Source organism: Petaurus breviceps, unplaced genomic scaffold (assembly GCF_028583685.1).
Source record: "Petaurus breviceps papuanus isolate PSGF00001 unplaced genomic scaffold, PetGlider_PUasm1.0 189, whole genome shotgun sequence".
Taxonomy (NCBI): Eukaryota; Metazoa; Chordata; class Mammalia; order Diprotodontia; family Petauridae; genus Petaurus; species Petaurus breviceps.
Window position 1 is genome coordinate 36,150,914 of NW_027185809.1, and position 21,220 is coordinate 36,172,133.

The following is a 21,220-nucleotide window of genomic DNA, read 5'->3' on the forward strand; positions in this document are numbered from 1 at the left end:
TACTTATTACTCTCCATTATCATTTCCAGACTCTCCATTTATTCTCCCTCCACTTAACAATCTTTTCTCTTTTGCAGTTCACACGATCTAAAATTTCCACCCAATTTGGGCTTTTTTTGGTCTGTGTTTTCTTTCACAGCATGACTTACATGGAAATGTGCTTTGCATGACTACAAATGTATAACCTATGTCAAATTCCTTGCCTTCTCAATGAGGTAGGGAAGGGGAAGGAGAGAATTTTGAATTCAAAATTTGAAAAAAAGAATGTTAAAATAATTTTTACATGTAATTGGGCAAAATAAAATATTAAAAATGTAAATAAAAAATAAAATTTTTTACCCAATTTGAATTATGGCAGCTATAGTATACTGACCACCCACATCATCCTCCCTTCTCATTCAAATCTTCAATTCCTGCCCTTATATAAGGGGGCTGTCATACAAATTTAGAATAATGTTCCCTCAAACTCCTGAACCCCTAATTCCTTGCCTTTCTTAAATCCAATCAGTTCTTCTTTCACTCAGCCTCAAACACACATAAGCAATGGTCGCATTCTCACCATTACCCATAAATATTCCATTTCCCTAACTCCATAACCTATCATTCCACTGCTCTTTATGGTTCATCTTCTAAACCTTTCTTTTTTTTACCTCAAGACCTTCAACCCCTCCATCGCACAGTATTTTCTCAGATCTGCTCTGATTTCCTTTCCCTTCTTCTCTCCAGTCTCAACCCAAGAGTTAGTTATTTCAACTCTATACTGTCCTGTTCTGGAATCCTTTCTCCTCTTCTAGCACCACTCTTCCCCTGCCAAATCTCAGTCTTAGATTACTCTCACCACTGGCCTCTTCTACTCCTACTCAAGTATTACTGAATGCAGCTGGAAGAAGTCTCACAACCAAACTGACTGTGTACATTAAGAATTTCTGTTATCCAAGCTCAATGAACCTCACTGCCACAAGCTAGTCCACCTGTTCCTCCCCAACTGAGTGATCTTACTCCCCATAGAAGTGATTCCAAAATGTCTCTCCCCATTCTTCCCAGCTGAGGACCTTGTCTCTTACTTCGTTGAAAATATTTTGACCATTCAACATGAGCTCATTCTTTTCCCACAAAAGTTCCTTCTCCTCCCATTATCTTAATCTCCAAGTCCCTTGGTACCATCTCCTACTATTTCATTTCACCCAGTAACTGACAAAATAGTGGCCTTTCTCCTATCAAGGACAATCTCTGTAAATGCGCACTTGAACCCGTCTCCTCCCATCTTCTCTAGAACAAATATTCCCTATTCTTGAATGTTCAGTCTCTCCATAACATCTACTTCCATTCCTACTACTTTCAAACATGCCCAAGGCTCCTCCATCCTTAAAAAAAAAAAAAAAACCTTCACTAGACCATGCCATTCTCTCAAGTTATCGTCTTATATCTCTCTTCTATTTTCAGGTAAATGCCTTGAAAAAGCTGTCCACACTTGCTGCCTACTGGCTTTCCTTTCATACATTCCTCAAATCCTTGCAATCCAGCTTCTGACCTCACTGACTAAACTGAAACTACTCCTTCCCAAGTTACTAATGATCTCTTAATTGCTAAATCTGAGGATCTTTTTGTAGTCCTAATCCTTCTCAACTTCATTTGACACAATCCTTCTTGGATACTCTCTCTTCTCTCAGTTTTTGTGACACTTCTTTCTCCTAGTTTATCTTCTTTTTCTCATCAGCCATAACACAGTCTCTAAATAGACATGTTTCCCAGGCTTTCGTCCTAGGCCCTCTTCTTTCTATATATTCTCTCTCTAAGTAAACTCATCAACTCCCATGGGTTGAGCTATTGTATAACCAGACCTAATCTCAGAACTTCAGTCCCACATCACCAATTACCTATTCGATATTTCAAACTGGACGTCCAAGGGACAACTTAAACTCAACATGTCCCAAGCCAAACTCATTATTTTTTCCCCTAAACCCTACCCTCTTCTCCAAGCTTTCCAACTTCTGTCAAATATATCACACTCCTTCCAGTCTCCCAAGTTCGTAAATTTGGCACTATCTTCAATCTCTCACTATTCCTCACCCCACATACCCAAACATATGCCAATTATTTCCATTTCTACCTTCACAACATCTTTCACATCTGGCTCTTTAGCTCTAATTACACAGCCATCACCTTAGTTCAGGCCCCCATCATCTCTCATCTACATTATCACAGAAGCCTCCAAAATGGCTGTCCTGACTCAAGTCTCCCATAGCTTCTATCTTAAATGCTACCAAAGTAGTTTTACTTAAATGCTGATCTGTGTGAGTACACAATCAATCAACTCCATGGGCTTCCTATTGCCTCTAGGACCAAACAGAGACTCTTATATTTAGCTTTTAAAGCCCTACACAAATGGGTTTCAGTCTATCTTTCCTGTCTCTCCCACACTCTGCAATACAGCCAAACTGGCTTTTCCTGTTCCACATGACACTCCGTCTCTTATCTCCATGCCTTTGTACTGGCTCTCCTCCATGTACAACATGTACTACCTCTTTACCTCTGCCTGATAAAATCCTTCATTTCCTTTAAGACGCAGCACCAGCATCACCTTTGTCAAGTTGTTCCTGAGCCCCTCCCCTAAGTGCTAATATCCTCCCTCCAAAACTATATTTAATAACTGTGGAAATATTTGTATTTATTCACTTGAAATTCATGCTGTATCTAGTTTTCTATTTCCTCAATGTCTCCTTCATTAGAATTGAAGTTCTTTTCAAGCAAGAACTGTTTTCCTTCTTTGTACTTGTATCCTGAGCAATTAACATGGTATCTGGTACAGAGTGGGCACTTCATATACTTGTTGACTGACTGATTGGTTTATACTACAGAACAAGAGAGAGAACAGGAGCCAAAGAATGTCAGAGAATACCAGGAAAACATGAACAAAAGGGATCCATCAATCACACTTTAACATTGATACAACTGGAATGGAGAATAGCAGCAGTTGTTTTAATTTCCACAGAATGGAATGAAATAATCCAGTCAGCTGTGGAAGTTCAGAAGAATGTAGGCCAACTGAATGTAATCACACAATTTGGAATTAGTCCAGGGCTTTGGGATAAACATCCTTTGACCAAGGAATTCCATAGAATAGTGGAATCAAACTCATATAGAAATGGGAGGGCACTTAAACCATACATAAGGATTCCTGAGGGTTGCGTACTTAGAAAACCACATATTAACATTACCTATATTCTTGTGTATTTGGACTCATTTTAAGCATTTCTCAGTTACATTTTGATCTGGTTCTGGCCACACTCAGGAGTGTAACTCATCATGTGTTTGACACCTTTGCCATAAAACACCAATTTTATTTCTGATCTAAAGCATACTGCCTGCCTTCCCCCAATGAGGATTGTCCTTGGAACTGGCTCAGTACTTTAGAGGAAACAATGTCCCCAAATGAAGCAACAACATTAACTCCACCTGAGTGTTCTCTCAGAAATTACTTAGACTTTTAGCTCACAAGACCAAATGGGATTCTATGACTGGCTTGAGGGAATATGGCAGTGGCACAACGTAGCCATCTTAGAATAAGAAGGACCTGCTAAAGCTCAAGATGAAAAACACATAGGGGTGGGGCAACTAAGTGGCACTGTGAAAAGAGCACCAACCCTGGAGTCAGGAGGACCTGAGTTCAAATCCAGCCTCAGACACTTGACACACTTACTAGCTCTGTTACCTTGGGCAAATCACTTAACCCCAGTTGCCTTGCTTTCCCCCCTCCAAAAAAAAAAACCCAACACATAGGGGAAATTGAAAAGAAGGTCAGTGTCATACTTGCCTTCAATCCCTCCCTCCCCGTCCTCTTCATCATCCTCATCCTCATCACTGGACTCACTGACATGCACAGTGACAGCAGTGCTGGTTACAGGGGTCCAGTCAAAATAGACACCAAAGCCAATGTCATAATTATCAGTGGCAAATTCCCAAAAGAGACGCTTCCCATCAGGGTGGGTGGGCACACGGACTGTCACTACCTCACCCCGCTTCACCACCAGCCGAGAATTCTTCACCTTGCTCATCTTAGCTTTAAATTCCTTCATCTTGGCAAAGGTCCATATGGATGGAGGAGACAGAGGAGGTGTTGAGACTGAAAGAAACACAAAGCTTATCAGAGTTCGAGGAGACCCTCAGGAAAAGCCGAAGCACGGTGGCAGAAAAGCATTTTTCCTATCCAATTCTTTGACCTTGTCATCTCTCCTTTTTTTTCTTAAAGAGCCCATGCAAAGACAAACCACTTCTCTCTCCCAAAATCTCACCTCTTCTCTGTTCTCCAAGGAGATCCGCAGACTCCAACTCAGTTGAAAGGACATCCGAGGCTCCTGTGTCTCCTGTGTCTGACTGAATCATCACCACGTCTCCTGATCCTTTTGGTGCTTGGTATTTGCTCATCCGAACAACAGATTCCTGGTTGAAGGGCATGCCCCAAAGGTCCTTATTAAGCATTCTTTACCCTGAATAGTTCAAAAAGCTTCTGGCTAAAAGGTAACTTCACCCTAACATTTCATCAGTAATGAAAACATTTCCTCTCTTATCCTGCTTCAAAATCTAATGCCCCATCTAGACTTGTTCCTCTCCTCTTCTCTCAATGACACAGCTTTGCTCAATTTCTTCTGGCCTCCTATTTCTAGTTGTTATATTCTTCTTTCAAAGATTTCTCTTTATTCCTTCATCTGCCTTTCACAACTTGCCCAACTCTATGCTTTCTAAAAATCTTTGCCCACACCTGTAATCATATTCATATTTTCTTCTGCATTAAATTTCTGCGACCTACTGTAAATTTTTTACTTCTCATCTGCGGAGGCACCTCCCTAACTATTTTCATCTATTCTTATGCCACCTGGGACTTAACTCTCCCTCCCACTGTGTCATGAATTCCCCTACTTTCCCAATTCACCTCCCACCTTTCAGGTAACTGTCAATTAATACTTCACAAAAGCACTGTACAAATACACAAAATAAATACTCTCTTCTCTGTACCACCTGGCTTTCTGGTTCCATGTTTGAATTTCATTGTCTGTTTACCTTGTCAGCACCCTGAGGTAGGGACTTGTTCCCTATTTTATTCAGTCCTAATAGTGCTCTGCAAATAATTATAATCTAATCACTGACACCAAGAACTGGGGGGGGGGGGGGGGGGGCCTGACTTGTAATTTACAATACAAATGGAGTCAGCTTTGTCTTCTTCGATTCAAAGCCCTCTCTAACTTATGTGACTGGTTCATAATCTAATCCTGGATGTTTCCTTGAGATCCTTGTTCTACCTCTGCACAAAGAGAGAGGTGTGTTATTATTCCCTGGCTCCTTTTCCCGGTAGTAGTTTAACAGAAATGCTATACCTACTGGCCAAAGGACAGAACATATCACAAAGAAACTGGGAAGAGCTTTAGGGGCTCCGTACTTTCACTTACAAATAGTGCAATGGTGAACATGTGGAAACAGATCTACTTTGTAAGCCTTTTCCACAGTTTTCTCACGGGAGTATGTTTCCAGTGATAAATCCTTCCAACTGTCCCCTGTGTGTATGTGTAAGCCAGACCCCTTGAGGTAGTGTTCAAAATGAGTCTCCTCTTCCCCCAAAGGAATATTTTTTCATTTGTCTCTTTAATACTTCCTCTACCCCTAATAGAAAGAGTTCTACTACTATCATTCCTCTGAAATCTTAACCAGAAACTTGAAGCAGATTTACTTTTTTTTTTTTAAGCAGGGAAGGGAGAGACAGAAAAAAACACTACTAGTGATAGAGACATCATAGTGGAATAGAAAGAACACAGGATTTAGAGACAGAAGAACTGGTTTGGGGTGTTGGCTCCATTATTTACCACCTAGAGAACTGTAAGGTCACTTTTCATCTCTGTGTCCTAATATCCTCATCTATAAAATGAAGGGGTGGAACTAGGTGACTTCTAAAGTTTGGGCTATGATTCTATCTCATTATTAAATAATTAATCTGATATTAAGGCAGTTTTAGGGAACATGGTATCACAATTTTGTTCAATTCATTCATTATTGAAGCATTTAATGTGTTGGAACTGAGGAGAAATGGAATTCTGTGAGATGAGCTAGAAATACAAATATGAAAAATTAGCCTTCCTATTCTATAATTTCTGTTTCTACTTTTAATTCCCAAGTTATAAAACCAGACAAAACTCAAGAGGATAATTTCTAGACTATGGTATCAGAAATTCTCCCCTTTAAGATATGAAAGTGGGGCAGCTAGGTGGCACAGTGAATAGGAGTCAGAAGGACCTGAGTTCAAATCTGCCCTTAGACACTTGACATACTTACTAGCTGTGTGACCTTGGGCAAGTCACTTAATTGCCTTGCCTTCCCCCCCTCAAAAAAAAAAAGAAAAAGATACAAAAGTATATGCTCCTTACCTCTTTAAGAAGTTGGTCTCCTGACAGTGTTTCCCGACCCACCAATGCCTGCTCCTCCAAAGCACCGTCACCTTTGCCAGGATTTTCTGTTACATCCTCAGTCACCGAAGATACACTCTGTGGCCTCTCAGAAGAAGACAACACATGAATTCAAGGGCTCTCTGGAGAAACATTCACTTTGGAGCAACTTTTTGAAGAAGTCAGCATCTAAAGGATCCCCTCTCAGCAATCAGTTCTGTTGCCTAGTGCCCTTGTGTCTGCAATGCTTTAGCTGACCACTAAAATTTGGCTGACTTGAAAGTTTTGAAAACTAGGGCTCAGAGGCTGAAGACAGCAAAGTACCTGTCTCCTAGGATCCATGCAATCACCTCTACAGATAATAAATAAGAGAGAAAAGGAAAAATCTAAGTTGTTCTACTTTACAAAAATGACATGAAGAGAATCAAAGAGAAGGTACCTAACTCAAACCAGGAACCGCCATTATGAAAACAAAGGTTATTTAAACTGATTAACAAAAAAAATCTACTTGTTCTCCAGGGGCAAAGTCTTTCATTCTTTCTTTTTACCATTAAAAAATCAAGTGACCGCAAAAAACATATGATGGTTCTTAAGTCATTTTGGGGAAATAACTACATTTTGGAGTCAGTTTATTAAAAATACAAAATGGGCTAAGTTTATTGATTACTTCCCTCAAATAACTAGAAAAGGTAATATTCAGTTTTATGTTTAAATATTTATGTTTAATAAATAATATTTATATTTTACTACTCCAGATATTCCCTCCACTGATGCAGTCATAATAACCCCTGGACTACTTGGTAGATTATCTTCAGAGAGTTACTGTGGCTGAAAAATCCATCAATTTGAGACCAAGCCAGTGAATAACTTCTCCATAGTTAAGGAGACAGGTCTCTGAATGATATACATACCATCATCACTAGCCTCTCCACACCATTATCACTGGCCCTTACTTTTGAAACTTATTCCAACTGCCTGAATTTGCCAACGTTTGCATATGCTCATGGCATAACCTTTAAGAATTTGCCAGGGTTATCTCACTGGAGGAGGATTTCAATATATCCCAGAGTGAATGAGTTGGTTTGTATAGGGCCACCTATGAGAAACATGGAAGTGAATAGACATCATGGGATCATAATCCTTAGAGTTGGAAAGTTCATCGAGTTCAATGCCCTCATTTCACAGATTAGGAAACTGAGACCCTGGGAAGTCAAGTAACTCACTCAAGATCACCCAGGTAGCAAGTGAAAGAGTTGGCATTTATAACCTGGCTCTTTCCATCCCTAAGGATTTTGTCCCAATGACCCCTCTACCATCTCTTTAGCTGGCTATAAGCATTCCTTAGCGTTTACAGCATTAAAAAAAAAAAACAGTAGAGATGATCTCTGGGGTTACTGTGTTGCTCCTCCTGTAACACAACACATTGTCATAGTAATGGAATTTAAAGATCCCCCTGTATTGGCTTGGTTTTGGGATTGATTGTGTTAAAACCCAGAGCTTGTGAATCCCATTTGTGGGATGGACTTGTTGATGTGAAAGGAGAGGGCTGAACTGGGAGGAGCTGGTGACATAAATTTAGAGAGACACAAGCAAAGAGAGAGGCAGAAAAATTTCTGGAAGCAGCATCTTGGAGGCAGAGAGAGACTGAGAGGATTGCTGAGGGCCACTTTGAATTGCCCAGGACTTTTGAGAGCTGCCACCCAGAGCTGCCAAGGACTGAGGAGACATGGCTGTTATGCTGGTACTTTGTCTGTTTTGATGTTGTTTTGCCAGATTTGTCCACTGGTGAAGGACAGTCCTGTTGTTGCAGAGGGCTTGGAACCTTGCTGTTGGTTCAGAGCTCCAGAGACTGTTCTGCAGACAGAGAGTGAATTCTGTCCACTGGAGAAGGACAGTGCTGTTGTTGCAGAGTTCCTGGAACCTTGCTGTTGGTTCAGAAGCCCTGAAGAAGGATTTTCTTGTTGTATGTTTACAGAAATCCTGGAAGAGGGTTTTGCTAATGTTTTCAGGGGTCCTAGGACTGTTCTGCAGACAGAGAATGAATTAATGAAGACACTGGCAATGTATCTTGTGGCCTTGCTAAGCTTTGTCTCCCCAGGAACAAAGATTGCTGAGAACTTGGCTCATGTCAAGATGAAGAAAGGACCTCCATTTGGGTATTAAGTGCTGTGCTTAAACTTGTTGTAACTCTGGGTAGATTCAATTGTGATCCAGGGATGGGGAACTTTTGACTTTTTTGTTCTCTGTGATTAAACAAATGAATGTACTTTACTTATGATTGGAAACTAATCTCCATTTGAGAAGAGGGGCATTGTGGTTGACTAAATGAATGTACAGCCTAGGGGTGGAGTAGTACTTAGAAGAGGGTCTTTGGGATTGACTAAATGAATTATAATGTCCAGGGGTGGAGTAGTACTTAGAGATTGTTGAATTACACTTGGTGAATGCTGTATTTTGAATTATGCTATATTTTGATTTTCTCTGTTCTTAATTTTTCACTGAATAAAATGGAGAGCAGCTATGCTGGTATTTTGAACCTTAGGAAGTTGCCTTTGCTTGGCATTACACACATGAAACTGTAACACAATTACAATTACAAATGTAACACAAAACATGAAACTGGCATGGTTTTATCCTCCTAGCATGTTATTTTTGTTTGAGAAAAAAAAAAAGAAGAATTACGATCTATTAATCACAGAAACCTACAGTTGGAAAGGACTTCAGAGGCCATCTGGCCCAATCCATACCTGAACAAGAATCCCTCTACAACATATCCCCAACACATGATAACCTAGTTTTTCTTTGAAGATGCCCTAGTGAGAGGTAACCTCCTGAGAGTGCCCAGACCACTTCTGGACAGATCTAATTGTCAGAGTAGAAGCTTTTTCTCATATCAAGCCTGAATCTACCTCTCTGAAACGTCTGCCCATTGTTTCTGGACAGCTCTTCCAGTTCCTGAAGAAAACTAACCAGACTTTCTCCACTCTCTAAATTCTATTCTCCAGGATCAACAAACAATTTCAGCTCCTAATTCATGAGGAAGACGCATTATTTCAGGTTATTTATGTGAACTCACTGCTGACTGTTTCTAAAATGGAGTCTTTATTTTGCCTTTAGCGTCTTCCTTTCCATGTTGTTGCTGTAGTTCAGTTGTATCTGATTCTTTGTGACCCCATTTAGAGTTGTTTTGGGTAAAGATACTAGAGTGGTTTGCCATTTCCTTCTCCAGCTCATTTTACAGATGAGGAAACTGAGGTAAACAGGGTTAAGTGACTTGCACAGGGACACATAGCTAGTAAATGTCTGAGGATAGATTTTAACTCAGCAAGATGAGTCTTCCTGACTCCAAGCCCAGCACCTTGCCATCTAGCTGCCTTTCCACAGATAAGTGGCTTCCTTACCAAAAAGATCTATTACATACCACATGAAACAGTTGCATTTCATTACTATTCATGACAGCATTTTATTCTCTGAAGAACTTGGGGGTGGGGGATTGGAAGTAAATTAAATTGCAAATTACTCAATGCATATGATAAACCACAGTTAAGAGAAAATACCAATTTCAAGTTCTTTGCTCTCCCCTGACCTGGAAAAGGTGAGAGCAAAAAAGTGTATTTGGTGGCAGGAAGAAAGAAGCATTCAATCTGTATCACCGGAGATGGCAGTGGTATTAAAAAAACTCTATCTTGACAAAGATGTAAAATAATTACTAAACTTAGGCCTTACCGTGTGCTAGATTTTAAAAAGCCAACCTGAATGTTGTCTTGCCTAAGACTACTCTTTGCCCTCTCTTAAGATAAGTGTATTTAATATTAAAGGGAAAAAAACTCTTCTGGGATAACAGCTCCTTCAAATCAAAGTGTGCTGAAAATCTGTAAAATGAGGGGCCTACATTATATTATCTTCCAGCTCTAAATCCTATGATTCTAAGAATACAGAGCAGAGTAAGGAACAGGGAGATAGAATTAAGAAAACTGAGAGCTGTTCCCACTCTGTAACTAAGGTAGTTGAAAGAGCACTATAAAATAGAGATAATACTTGTACTATGTGACTAACTGGGTTGTTAAGAAAGTTCTTTGTACAGTGTAAGACAGTAAAGAAATATGAGCTGTTATTTAATAAAATTCCCAAGAGTTTTTAGGAAGCTGTTTCTTCTAAAGTGTCTGTTATATTCAATAACCTTAAAAGCTTAAAAATAGAACAAAGTATTTTAGAATAATAGATAGCATTTATACAGCCGATTTTGCAAGGCACTTACAAATATTATATTCTTTTATCTTCACAACAACTCTGGGAGATAGGTGGTAATATTATCTCCATTTGACAAATGAAGAAACCAAGACACAGAGGTTAAGTGACTTGCCCAGAGTCCCAAAGCAGTAAGGGGCTGGATCTGAACTCAGGTCTTCCTGCCTCAAGGTCCAGTACTCTATTCATTTTATTGTCACCTTGCTCTTCATAACTGACATTCTGAATTCTGGAAAAGAAAGGATTTTTCCCTTAGTGATAGAGAGAGAAGAAACTACAGATAGGTATAAGGGGGTGGGGGTGGGGGGGCGCGAAGAATCCCACAACCAACTTGTATGACTTGGCTGTGTGAAAAGAACAATGGACTTGGATTCAGAAAATGGACCTTTAAATTGTGGTCCTTCTATATACCAGCTGTGTCACCCTGGGCAAGTCATTTCACCTCTAAAGCATTAGTTCTGACAACAGCAAAGCAAGGATAATGAACTTTCACTACCCTAAATCACAGGGTTGTGAAAATGAGATATATAGGGGCGGCCAGGTGGCTCAGTGAGTGAAAGCACCGGCCCCAGAGTCAGGATGACCTGGGATGGAATCCGAACTCTGATACTTAGCACCACACCCAGAAATAACTGGCCGTGTAACCTTGAGCAAGTTACTTAACCTCAATTGCTTTAAAAAAAAAATAAAAGAAAATGAGATATATATATATATTATGATATATATTGAGATATAAATATATATGATAAAGAGATATATACATAATATATATGAGATATATATTATAATAATAGTTTACACATTTGCAGGTATCAATCTATTTTACAGATATTACCAAACCCCAAATGAGGTCATGACTCAAATGACAAGAACAGCAATCAGAGGACAGTCTGTGGGTAAGTAACTGTCCTTCCCCATTCATCTCTTTAGATGATGGGCAGGGATATTACAATACAAATATGGACTGCCTATTCAAAAATGGAAAACCCTCAAATGTTTTTATATAAATATACTTTGAGTCTATTTTATATATGTCTGAAAACAACAGTAGATGACATTTGTATTTTCCAAAGCCTTCCATGGTCTAACTACAGCCTACCTTTCTAGGTAACTCCTCTTCATGCACTTTGCCTTCTGGCCAAACTGACCGATTTGCTATTCCAAAGACACCATATATCCTATCTTCTACCTCTGTGCTTTTGCACAGGTTAATTTCCAGACCTGGAAGGGACTTGCCCCTCTTAGAATTCTTAGCTCCCTTCAAAGCCTGCTCTAAATGCCATTTCTCTCATAGGGTCTTTCTTGATCAACATCCTCCCCCCCCAGCAGTGACTACACTCCATTCACAAACCTAATTACCTTTGTGTTTACTCGTGTTTACTGTGTATATATTTTGCATTAATTTAAATGCTATGTTTCATTTCTACTGGAAGAACATAAGCTCCTTGAGGGTAAGGTCTGTTTTGTCTGACTAACACAGTATCAGGTACATGGTGAGTACTTTATCAAATATTGTTGATGATCATAAACTTAATCTAATTTGCTTCTCATAGCACCCTTATGAGTTGCCCTATATTACAGACAAGTAAATTGAGACTCAGAGAAGTCAGGTGACTTGCCCACAGTCACAAAGCTAATATGTATCTAAGGTGGGATTTGAACCCATTTGAACCTGAGTCTCTGCATTACAACAGACTGCCTCTCATCTGACTAAGAAACTATACTTAAAATGTTTCAGTGAGTCTGATTTCTGTAATAAAGTTTAATGAGAAAACTAGTAACTTAAAAATAGGTATCACAACTTATTAAACAAAATTCAGGACAGATGAACTAAGTAGGACAAAATGGGACCTATTCCTTATTTTTACTTGTCTCTTCCTGAGGGCTGTTACTGTCTTCTCTTTGAGTCCTAAGGCAACAAGAAAAGATCCCTAGAAGTTCTGGGGTCTGTTTTATTTCAAAGAGCTGCTCTTCCTACCTGCCAGGTGAGGATGATGGTTCCTGTTCAGAAGCAGTCATCATTGGGGAAGCAATATCACTGGTTCTGTGGTCTGGATTCTCATTTTCTTTGGAGGCAAAGAAACAAGAGAAAATAATTAAATATTCAAGCAAAGACAAACAGGAAGCACACTGCTAATTATCTGACAATCAGATTTGCTTGGGGTGGGGGAAGAAATGTTAACAAGTTTTCTTCTTCTCAACAAATTCAGGGCAAGGTCTTTACCCTGGAAGGATAAACATATAAATTTGTCAATTTATTCAAATCCAATCATTTTATAATCACAACGCATTTGTGTAACAAGAACTTATTTACCAAAAGAGTTTCTTGCCTATCTAATTCAGGCATACTATAAAATCAAGAATAAATCATTCTTGGAAAGCAAGAAAATTCTAAATATGTCTAATACAAGACCCATCAAAGAAAGAAGAATATGGATAAAACAGACTGATGGTTCAGAAAACCATCTCTGAGACCCCAACTTCTGGGATAAGAACTCACTATCTGATTAAAACTGTTGGGAAAATTGGAAAATAATATGGCAGAAACTGGGCATAGACCAACGTCTGACACTGTATACCAAATGGGTACATGATTTAGGTATAAAGACTGATAAAATAAACAAATTAGGGGAGCAAGAAGTAGTTTATCTGTCAGATTTATAGAGATTGGAGGAATATATGATCAAACAAGAGATAAAGAACATTATGAAATGCAAAATGGATAATTTTGATTACATTAAATTAAAAAGATTTTGCACAAAGCCAATGCAACCAAGATTAGGAGGGAAGCAGAAAACTGGGAAAGAATTTTTATAACTAGTATCTCTGATAAAGGCCTCATTTCTAAAATATATAGAGAACTGAGTCAAATTAACAAGAATACAAATCGTTCCCCAGTTGATAAATGGTCAAATGATATGAATAGGCAGTTTTCAGAGGAAGAAATTAAAGCTATCCATAGTCAGATGAAAAAATATTCTAAATCACTATTGATTAGAGAGATGCAAAACAAAACAACTCTGAGGTACCACAGCACACCTATCAGATTGACTAACATGACAAAACAGGAAAATGATAAATGTTGGAGAAGATGTGGGAAAGTTGGAACATTGATTCATTATTGGTGGAGCTGTGAGCTGATCCAACCATTCTGGAAAGCAATTTGGAACTATGTCCAAAGGGCTATAAAAATGTGCATACCCTTTGACCCAGAAATACCACTTCTAGGATTGTATTCCAAAGAGATCATGAAAATGGGAAAAGGACCCCCATGAACAAAAATATTTATAGAAGCTCTTTTTGTGATGGGCAAGAGGTAGAAATTGAGCTGGCCATCAAATGGGGAATGGCTGAACAAGTTTTAGTTTTTGAATGTAATGGAATACCATTGTGGTATAAGAAATGATGAATTTCAGACCTCAGAAAATCCTGGAAAGACTTATATGAACTGATGCTTAGTGAAGTGGGCAAAAACAGGAGAACATTGCTCACAGAAATAGTCACAGTGTGCGATGACTGATTTTGATAGATTTAGCCCTTTTCAGAAATGCAAGGACCTAAAACAATCCCAAAGGACTCATGATGGTAAATGCCATTCACATCCAGAGATAGAACTATGGAGTTGGAATGCAGAGTAAAGCAGACTATTTTCTTTTTTGTTTTGTTTTTTCTTTCCCATGGTCTCTCCCATTTGTTATAATTCTTCTATGCAATATGACTAATATGAAACTTAATCAGAATGTATATGTAGAGCCATATCATATTGTATGCCATCTTGGGGAGGGAAAGGGGAAGGAGGGAGAGAAAATTTAAAACTTATGGAAGTGAATGTTGAAACCTAAAAAAAAATTAAATTTTAAAAAAGGAAAATCATCTTTGAATCTAACAACTGTAATTCATGTAATGCCATGCACAGGAGCTTTCCAGAAGAATGCTACTGTGAACAGCTTTTAAGGTTCTGATTACACATTATAGTGATCACTCTATTTATTCCATAACAAATCAAAGCAAAACTTTCACAAAGAATCAAGGTATAGCATTTACAATATTACAATTTATCACAGAAAATCACAATATAATATTCACAACATAGTCTCAAAGTAAAATAGTCACTCTTAAGTTAACTCAATCAGTCATTTATCAGTAGTCTCAAAGTACATAGTCAAAGTCTGCCACTCAAGGGGCAGCTAAGTCAACTCAATCAGTCACTTATCAGTAATAATATCTCAAAGTACAATAGTCAAAGTCTTCCACTCTTGGGGCAAAGTCTTGATTAACTCAATCAGTCACTTATTCAGCAATCAATTACTAAGTATTACACACAAAACCCTCCACCCCTTAGGTCACTAGTAAACTATAATTCCATAATTACTCAGTACCCAAGGAGAGGTCTTTTCATCTTGACTTGGGGCCTGTTCTCAGATTCCCTGGATCCCCTTCCATGGTCCCACATTCCACCTGGATTCACCAGACTGTCACCTGGGTTCAATGGAAGACAGCTCCCAGTTCCTTGACCAGCTCTCTGAGCAGGTCCTGCTCCACACTGAAGTTCACAGGGTCTGGTCCATGTCAGATCCTTCACCATTGCTGCTCCATGGAATTCAAGGTTCAACTAAGCCACAAACCAAGTCTCAGCATCCCAGTCATGCTTCCTCAGTCACCTGGGCTCCTGAGCTCCTGGCTCCTGGGCTCCTGACTCCGGTCTCCTGTCCAGAAGAAGCTCCACCACCACAAGCCTCCCAGGAAACTCTGGCTCAGTTCTCCATTCTTCTGCAGCTGCTCTGCCACCAGATCTTAGTCTCAAGAAAATTCTGACTGTGCCTCTCTGGAGCTTTTCTTATATACACAGCATTAGCTTCCTGTTTCAGCCAACCCCTTCCTGTTACATCAGTAACAGGAGACAGGAGTTCATACCTTCTGTTTCCCCAACAGAGGCTTGATCAGTTACTAGGTGCTAAATACCTGCTACTTTTGCCAACACAAAGGGATCTTCAAATTCAAAATTACATTACCATTACAATTCTATGACACAAGCCTGAATTCATTCATTTATTCACTCTATTCAACAAAGATTGACTGAATACTACTAAGTGGTTAGGATTCATAGAAAAGAAATGTTAAGACTCAGACCCCCTCTTTCAGGGAAAATTCCAGCTTACTTATCTATAGTTTCTGAAATCCATTTTTTACCACTTATAAAAAATAAAAATATCTGCCTAATCCTAGTCTTTTTACATCTTTATTCTTCTTCATCCTTGATTTCTCAAAGAAAGCACCAATCCTTCTATCACTTCTGCAGATTTTTCAATAATCGGTAATTCATCTGGTCCTGATGACTTGAATTCGTTCAAAGTATCTATGTACTACTGTATCTATATTGGGCTTCAGTTTCCTCTTGTCAATGTTACCTTTCATGTTTGAAGACCAATTTCATTACATAAGATAGAAGCAAAATAAGAGTTGGGTAGATCCGTCATCTGTTACCAATATATCAGTTCCCAAGTCCTGTCCCTCGATTGGTCATCATCTTACTCTAAATGTAACTAAAATTTATGAAGGCTATTTCTTACTTTACACAGAAAAATCTTTTTTATTAAAAGGGGGAAATAGCAATGTATATGAAAGATAATATAAAATCAACCAGCTCAAGGATATTTCCAAAGGGGATTAAGTACTAATTTTTAAAGCATAAAAATACATCTAAGAAAGAAATACTTAAGGAAAGGTCATTTTCTACTGAATCAAAAGGTAGAATACTTACAGAGAACTAGTCTAATCTAGGATATCTTGGTCTTCACAGTATCTTGACATCATAATATGTACACAAATATTTTTTGAATCAGGAATAAAATGTTCCTGAAAAACTGATAAAATGGCTACATTTAATTTTAAGTTAAAAAGAATTCTCTGGATTATTTTTAAATTACGTGATATGGGGGCAACTAGTTGGTGCAGTAGATACAATACTGGCTCTGGAGTCAGGAGGACCTGAGTTCAAATCTAGCCTCAGACACACTCACACTTACTAGCTGTGTGACTGGGCAAGTGACTTAACCCTGAATGCCTCCCAATAAGTAAATTCATTCATTAATTAAGTGATATGGGTAAGAACAATGAAAAATATAACTTTAATTAGAGTCAGAGGGGCAGTAAATGATGAAAGTAGTTAGGAAAAGATATGATTTTTATATTCAGAAGTATAAGGGGGGAATGCAGTCTTGCTTTATAAAAGGAGACAATTATATGACTCCAGGTTTTTTTTAATGCCTGATTTTAGTGAGTTAGAAAAAAACAAAGAGGAAAAAAAGCAAGATGTACTGATAAAGTATACCTTATCAGGCAAAAGCACTAATAAAAATTTGTGGAGCAAATTTCTGTTCAGATACAAGGTTGGCCAGATGACCTCTGAAGCACCTTCCACCTCATAAGTTTTTGAAGTCCAGCAAAACATAATATAGAAGAATGATGAATGTACCCTTTAAAGAGGCAACAGGGTACTTGAGAGATCAAATGAGATGGGGGAGAAAGAAAAAGGAAGTACAAGATTAACTCCATAATTCATAAAACAAAACTGAGCAGAGTCAAGTGAGAAAAGAAGCTCAACTTTAAAAGAACCTATTTTGTATCTAATACAACTTTCAAAATGAGAATTCTTTTTCCAGACAAAATATAAGAAGCCTCATACCAGGATTTCCTTATATTGTTACAGATTCCTATTCAGTGTGCATCCCACACTTTCTAAAAAAAAAAAAAGAGTCAAGAAAGCAAATGATTTGACTATTAGGTCAAGGTTTTCAGAAGAGTTCCCATAGAACTACAAATCTATAATGTTAGAGAAACGGCATCCTCACTATTGAACTGATAGATAATCCATCTTTTTAGGTTTAGAGGAATCAATGTTATTATTTACAGATGGGAGATATTTTAGCAAAAAATTGCCAACATCTATTTTACAACAAGGTCATGAGGCCATGCAAAACAACCTTTTAAAACTCCTGAGTAGGACACTAAGAGACCTGGCTTCAGATTCTTGGTCTGGGATCATTAATATTATAGAATCACAGAAGTTTTAGGCTAGAAAAGGGCATTAGAGACCATCTGGTCTTTTATTTATTTTACAGATGGGGAAACTAGAGGCCCAGAGAAATGAAATGATATGCCAAAGGTCACAATACTAGTTAGAGGCACTGCTAGAATTAAAAATGCCCAGGTCTTCTGGGTCTTCTTTCCAGGGTTTTGTTTTGTTTTTTCACTGAGACAGATCCTGGGCCATCACACCAATCATGTTGACTTTTGTCTTGCCACTGAACTCCAATGATTTGGGAAGAAACTGAGACTGATGACTTTGTGCAGCTCTGCCTCACTTAAATCCAAATCAGGCTCAAGTCAAGACATTACCTGGTGATATCATTGGTCCTATTTGAGACTGAGGAAGGAACAACATCACTGAGCCAGTGACCATCTCGCTGCCCTAGCAAGTAAAAATGTCAATCAACTAATAAGCATTTAAGTACCTGCTTTTTACGAGGTACTATGTGACAAGCCAAACAAGCCATACATAACACTGATCTCAGCTGGTGCTAGTGTACTCTTCTCTCCCCCAAACTCCCTGGTATTCATTTTGCATACATTATTTATGTATATACTTAAATACATACTGCTTGCCTCCTCGATAGAGTGTGAGATCTTTGAGGAAAGAGACTATTTAATTTTGTCCTCATATCTTATTGCTCAATACATATTAAGTGCTTATTAAATGTTCATTGGTGGGTTAAGAAGTTTATCATTTAAGACAAAACTGTAACAGGAAACTAGAAGATAAAAGGAATATTTGCTGTATACAGCTGCATACTGTATTAGTTCAGAACCATGAATGACTGCATCAATTCTGTTTCACAGTTTTAAGTGTTCAACATCTTATGGACAAGACAGACAACTATCAAAGTAGCAGTGTGCTCTATTGCAGAATTTCTTCCCTTAGTGTCCATAAAGACCCCCTAAATTAAGATAAATGATGCAACACTTATATGAAGTATTTTACTTTCTGAAAAGCAACTTGTTCTTTTGGGACATGAAGAACTCATATGCCCCCAAGCAGAAGAGGTTATTTTAAAACATCATATTAAATGAAACAAGTACATCTTGATAACTGGTTTTCATACCATGACTTTTAGTTAATAATAAACATGTGACTCTCCAAAAGGTAAGCTTCAAGAAATTCTTAAAATGAACTAGATACCTGGGATGGTTGCTAGTAAGTTGAAAACTGAATCCCTTTGCTAAAAGCAGATACACACTCACCTCCCCTCCCCCGCCCTCCAACCCACTCTCTTTCCATATTTCTTATTGTGTATTCTACTTTGGGAAAGTATAACAGAATTTTTATTCAATCTCATTCTTTTTGGGTTATTGTTCATGTGTTGTGTTATTCTCTAGCAAAGAGTGAAAGAAGAATGTTCCTTTTAAGGCTACTATACTGTGACAGAGCTAAGTCTGGTATCTCAGCATCTCCAAACACGTTTTCATCCAAACCTTAAGCACATCGTTGGATATTCCCATTGTAATCCTTCAGTACAATTGGAAATCATTCAGAAATTGACTTTTTATAAGTGTGGTTGGGAAAAACTCAGCTTTTCCATCTGTTTATCTTAAACATTTACAAGGTTAAAGGAGGGATAAGGTCCCACCTCTTCCAATTCATATAAAAGGTGACTCTGAACAAACTTTGGAGCTACAGAACCCACAAAATGACACAGAGAAGCTAACCTCCTGCTGAGGACAGCCCAGGAGGCCAGCAGGAATTGGCCAGCAGAGCAATCTGGGAGCCAACCCCAGCGCCACCACAAGCCAGAGGTTTTAGCCCCAGGGTGGCATGACCAGCCACCAGCTGGAGGGGCTTCATATCACCAGCAGCTGTGGTGGTTTCCAAAATTATCAACACACAGATGCTAAGGACAAAGTGAGAGGTCAGTGCAGTGTGGACTTTGGAATCCAATAGTTGGGAGTGCAGTCAGCCTTTGTCCCTGTAGTGAGAAGCCATTGAGGCTCAGTGGCCATGCAGCTGCCGCCACATGGCAGATTCAGCTCCTGGCCTGCAGAGCTCTTGAAGAGTGACCAAGCAACCAGTATGAGGGGAAATTGTTCTTGCTTTAACCTGCTTGGATCTGGATTGCGGTCTAGGGTAGAGGTCCTGGGGTGTGTGACCAGCTTGCCAAAGCGTGTGGAAGCTTCAGAGAGAGCATCCAATTAATACCTTTGGTAGCTGAGAAAACCCCAGCATTTGGGATGAAGCTCCTCTGTCTGGTGGCAGAGTCCTACTGTGGCAAAAAGCCCAAAAGTCAAGTAATTGAGTGGCAACATGAGCAGGCAAAACCAAGCAGAGCAATCCAACTTTACATTCCTATTTTCGGTTCAAAAAGGACCAAAGCATGGAACAGAAGGAAGACAGTGAAGTCAGAAGTCCTGCACCTTCCAAGAAAAATATGAGCTGGTTACAGGCCATAGAGGACCTTAAGAAGGATTTTGAAAACCAAATAAGAGAAGTGGAGGAAAAACTGGGAAGGGAAATGAGAATGATGCAAGAAAATTATGAAATGAGAGTCAACAACCTGACTGGAGAAAATAATACCTTAAAAAATAGACTAACTCAAATGGCAAAAGAGGCTCAAAAAGGCAACGAGAAGAATGCCTTAAAAGCCAAATTTGCAAGATGGAAAAAGAATCTCAAAAGCTCACTGAAGAGAATCATTCCTTCAGAATTAGATTGGAGGAAGTAGAAGCTTTATGACTTTATGAGAAATCAAGATACTATTAAACAGATCCACACAAATGAAAAAATAGAAGGCAATGTGAAATATCTCCTGGGAAAAACCACTGACCTGGAAAACAGATCCAGGAGAGATAATTTAAAAATTATTGGACTGCCTGAAAGCCATGACCAAAGTATATATATATATATATACACACACATATATATATATATACATATATGATTGTAAGGGTTATGGGATTTAAAGATCTCCCATGCCCCATGGACGTGCTGACATAGCAGAGCAAGAGAAAGTGAAAAGACGAGCTAACGGTCCTGCGGTTGGCGGTTGGCGGCGGTTGCGGTTGCCTTTTTTTTTTTTTTTTTAGTTAGGACCCCTGCTGAGCACTGCCAGGGGCCGGAGCTGCTGGGAGCAGGACTTTTCTGCTAAGGACCCCTGCTGAGCACTGCCAGGGGCCAGAGCTGCTGGGAGTGTGCTTCCAGGACTCTGGGTGGTTGCTGTGAGTGGGGAGAGGAAGACCTTTGCCTGAGGTAGCCTGTTCTGTTTTAAAGGCTTGAGAATGTGGGTGCTTTCTACTTTATCTACCTGTGCCAATGTCATAACTACTCTGATGGCTTTCACTTTCTGGTTTTGGGACTCAGTCTTTTGGTATCTTAATAAATTTTCTAGTTTATTTCCCCAAATGGCAAACCTGACGTATTTTGTGATGGATAATTATATCAGCATATTTGTAATCTCTATAGGCATTGTGAATATGGCATTGCTGATACA

The 21,220-nt window shown here is 38.9% G+C and overlaps 1 protein-coding gene across 1 annotated transcript in view; it reads right to left on the reverse strand.

Moving 5' to 3' along the window:
• Nucleotides 1-21,220, reverse strand: part of TMED8 (transmembrane p24 trafficking protein family member 8) — a 42,410-nt gene that overhangs the window by 11,332 nt on the left and 9,858 nt on the right. Inside the window, exons 2-5 of the mRNA XM_069092307.1 lie at nt 12,658-12,745; nt 6,414-6,537; nt 4,293-4,440; nt 3,815-4,123 (exon numbers count right to left, since the gene is read on the reverse strand). Of these exons, the coding sequence (XP_068948408.1) occupies nt 3,815-4,123; nt 4,293-4,440; nt 6,414-6,537; nt 12,658-12,745 (669 nt within the window). The remainder of the gene's footprint in view (nt 1-3,814; nt 4,124-4,292; nt 4,441-6,413; nt 6,538-12,657; nt 12,746-21,220) is intronic.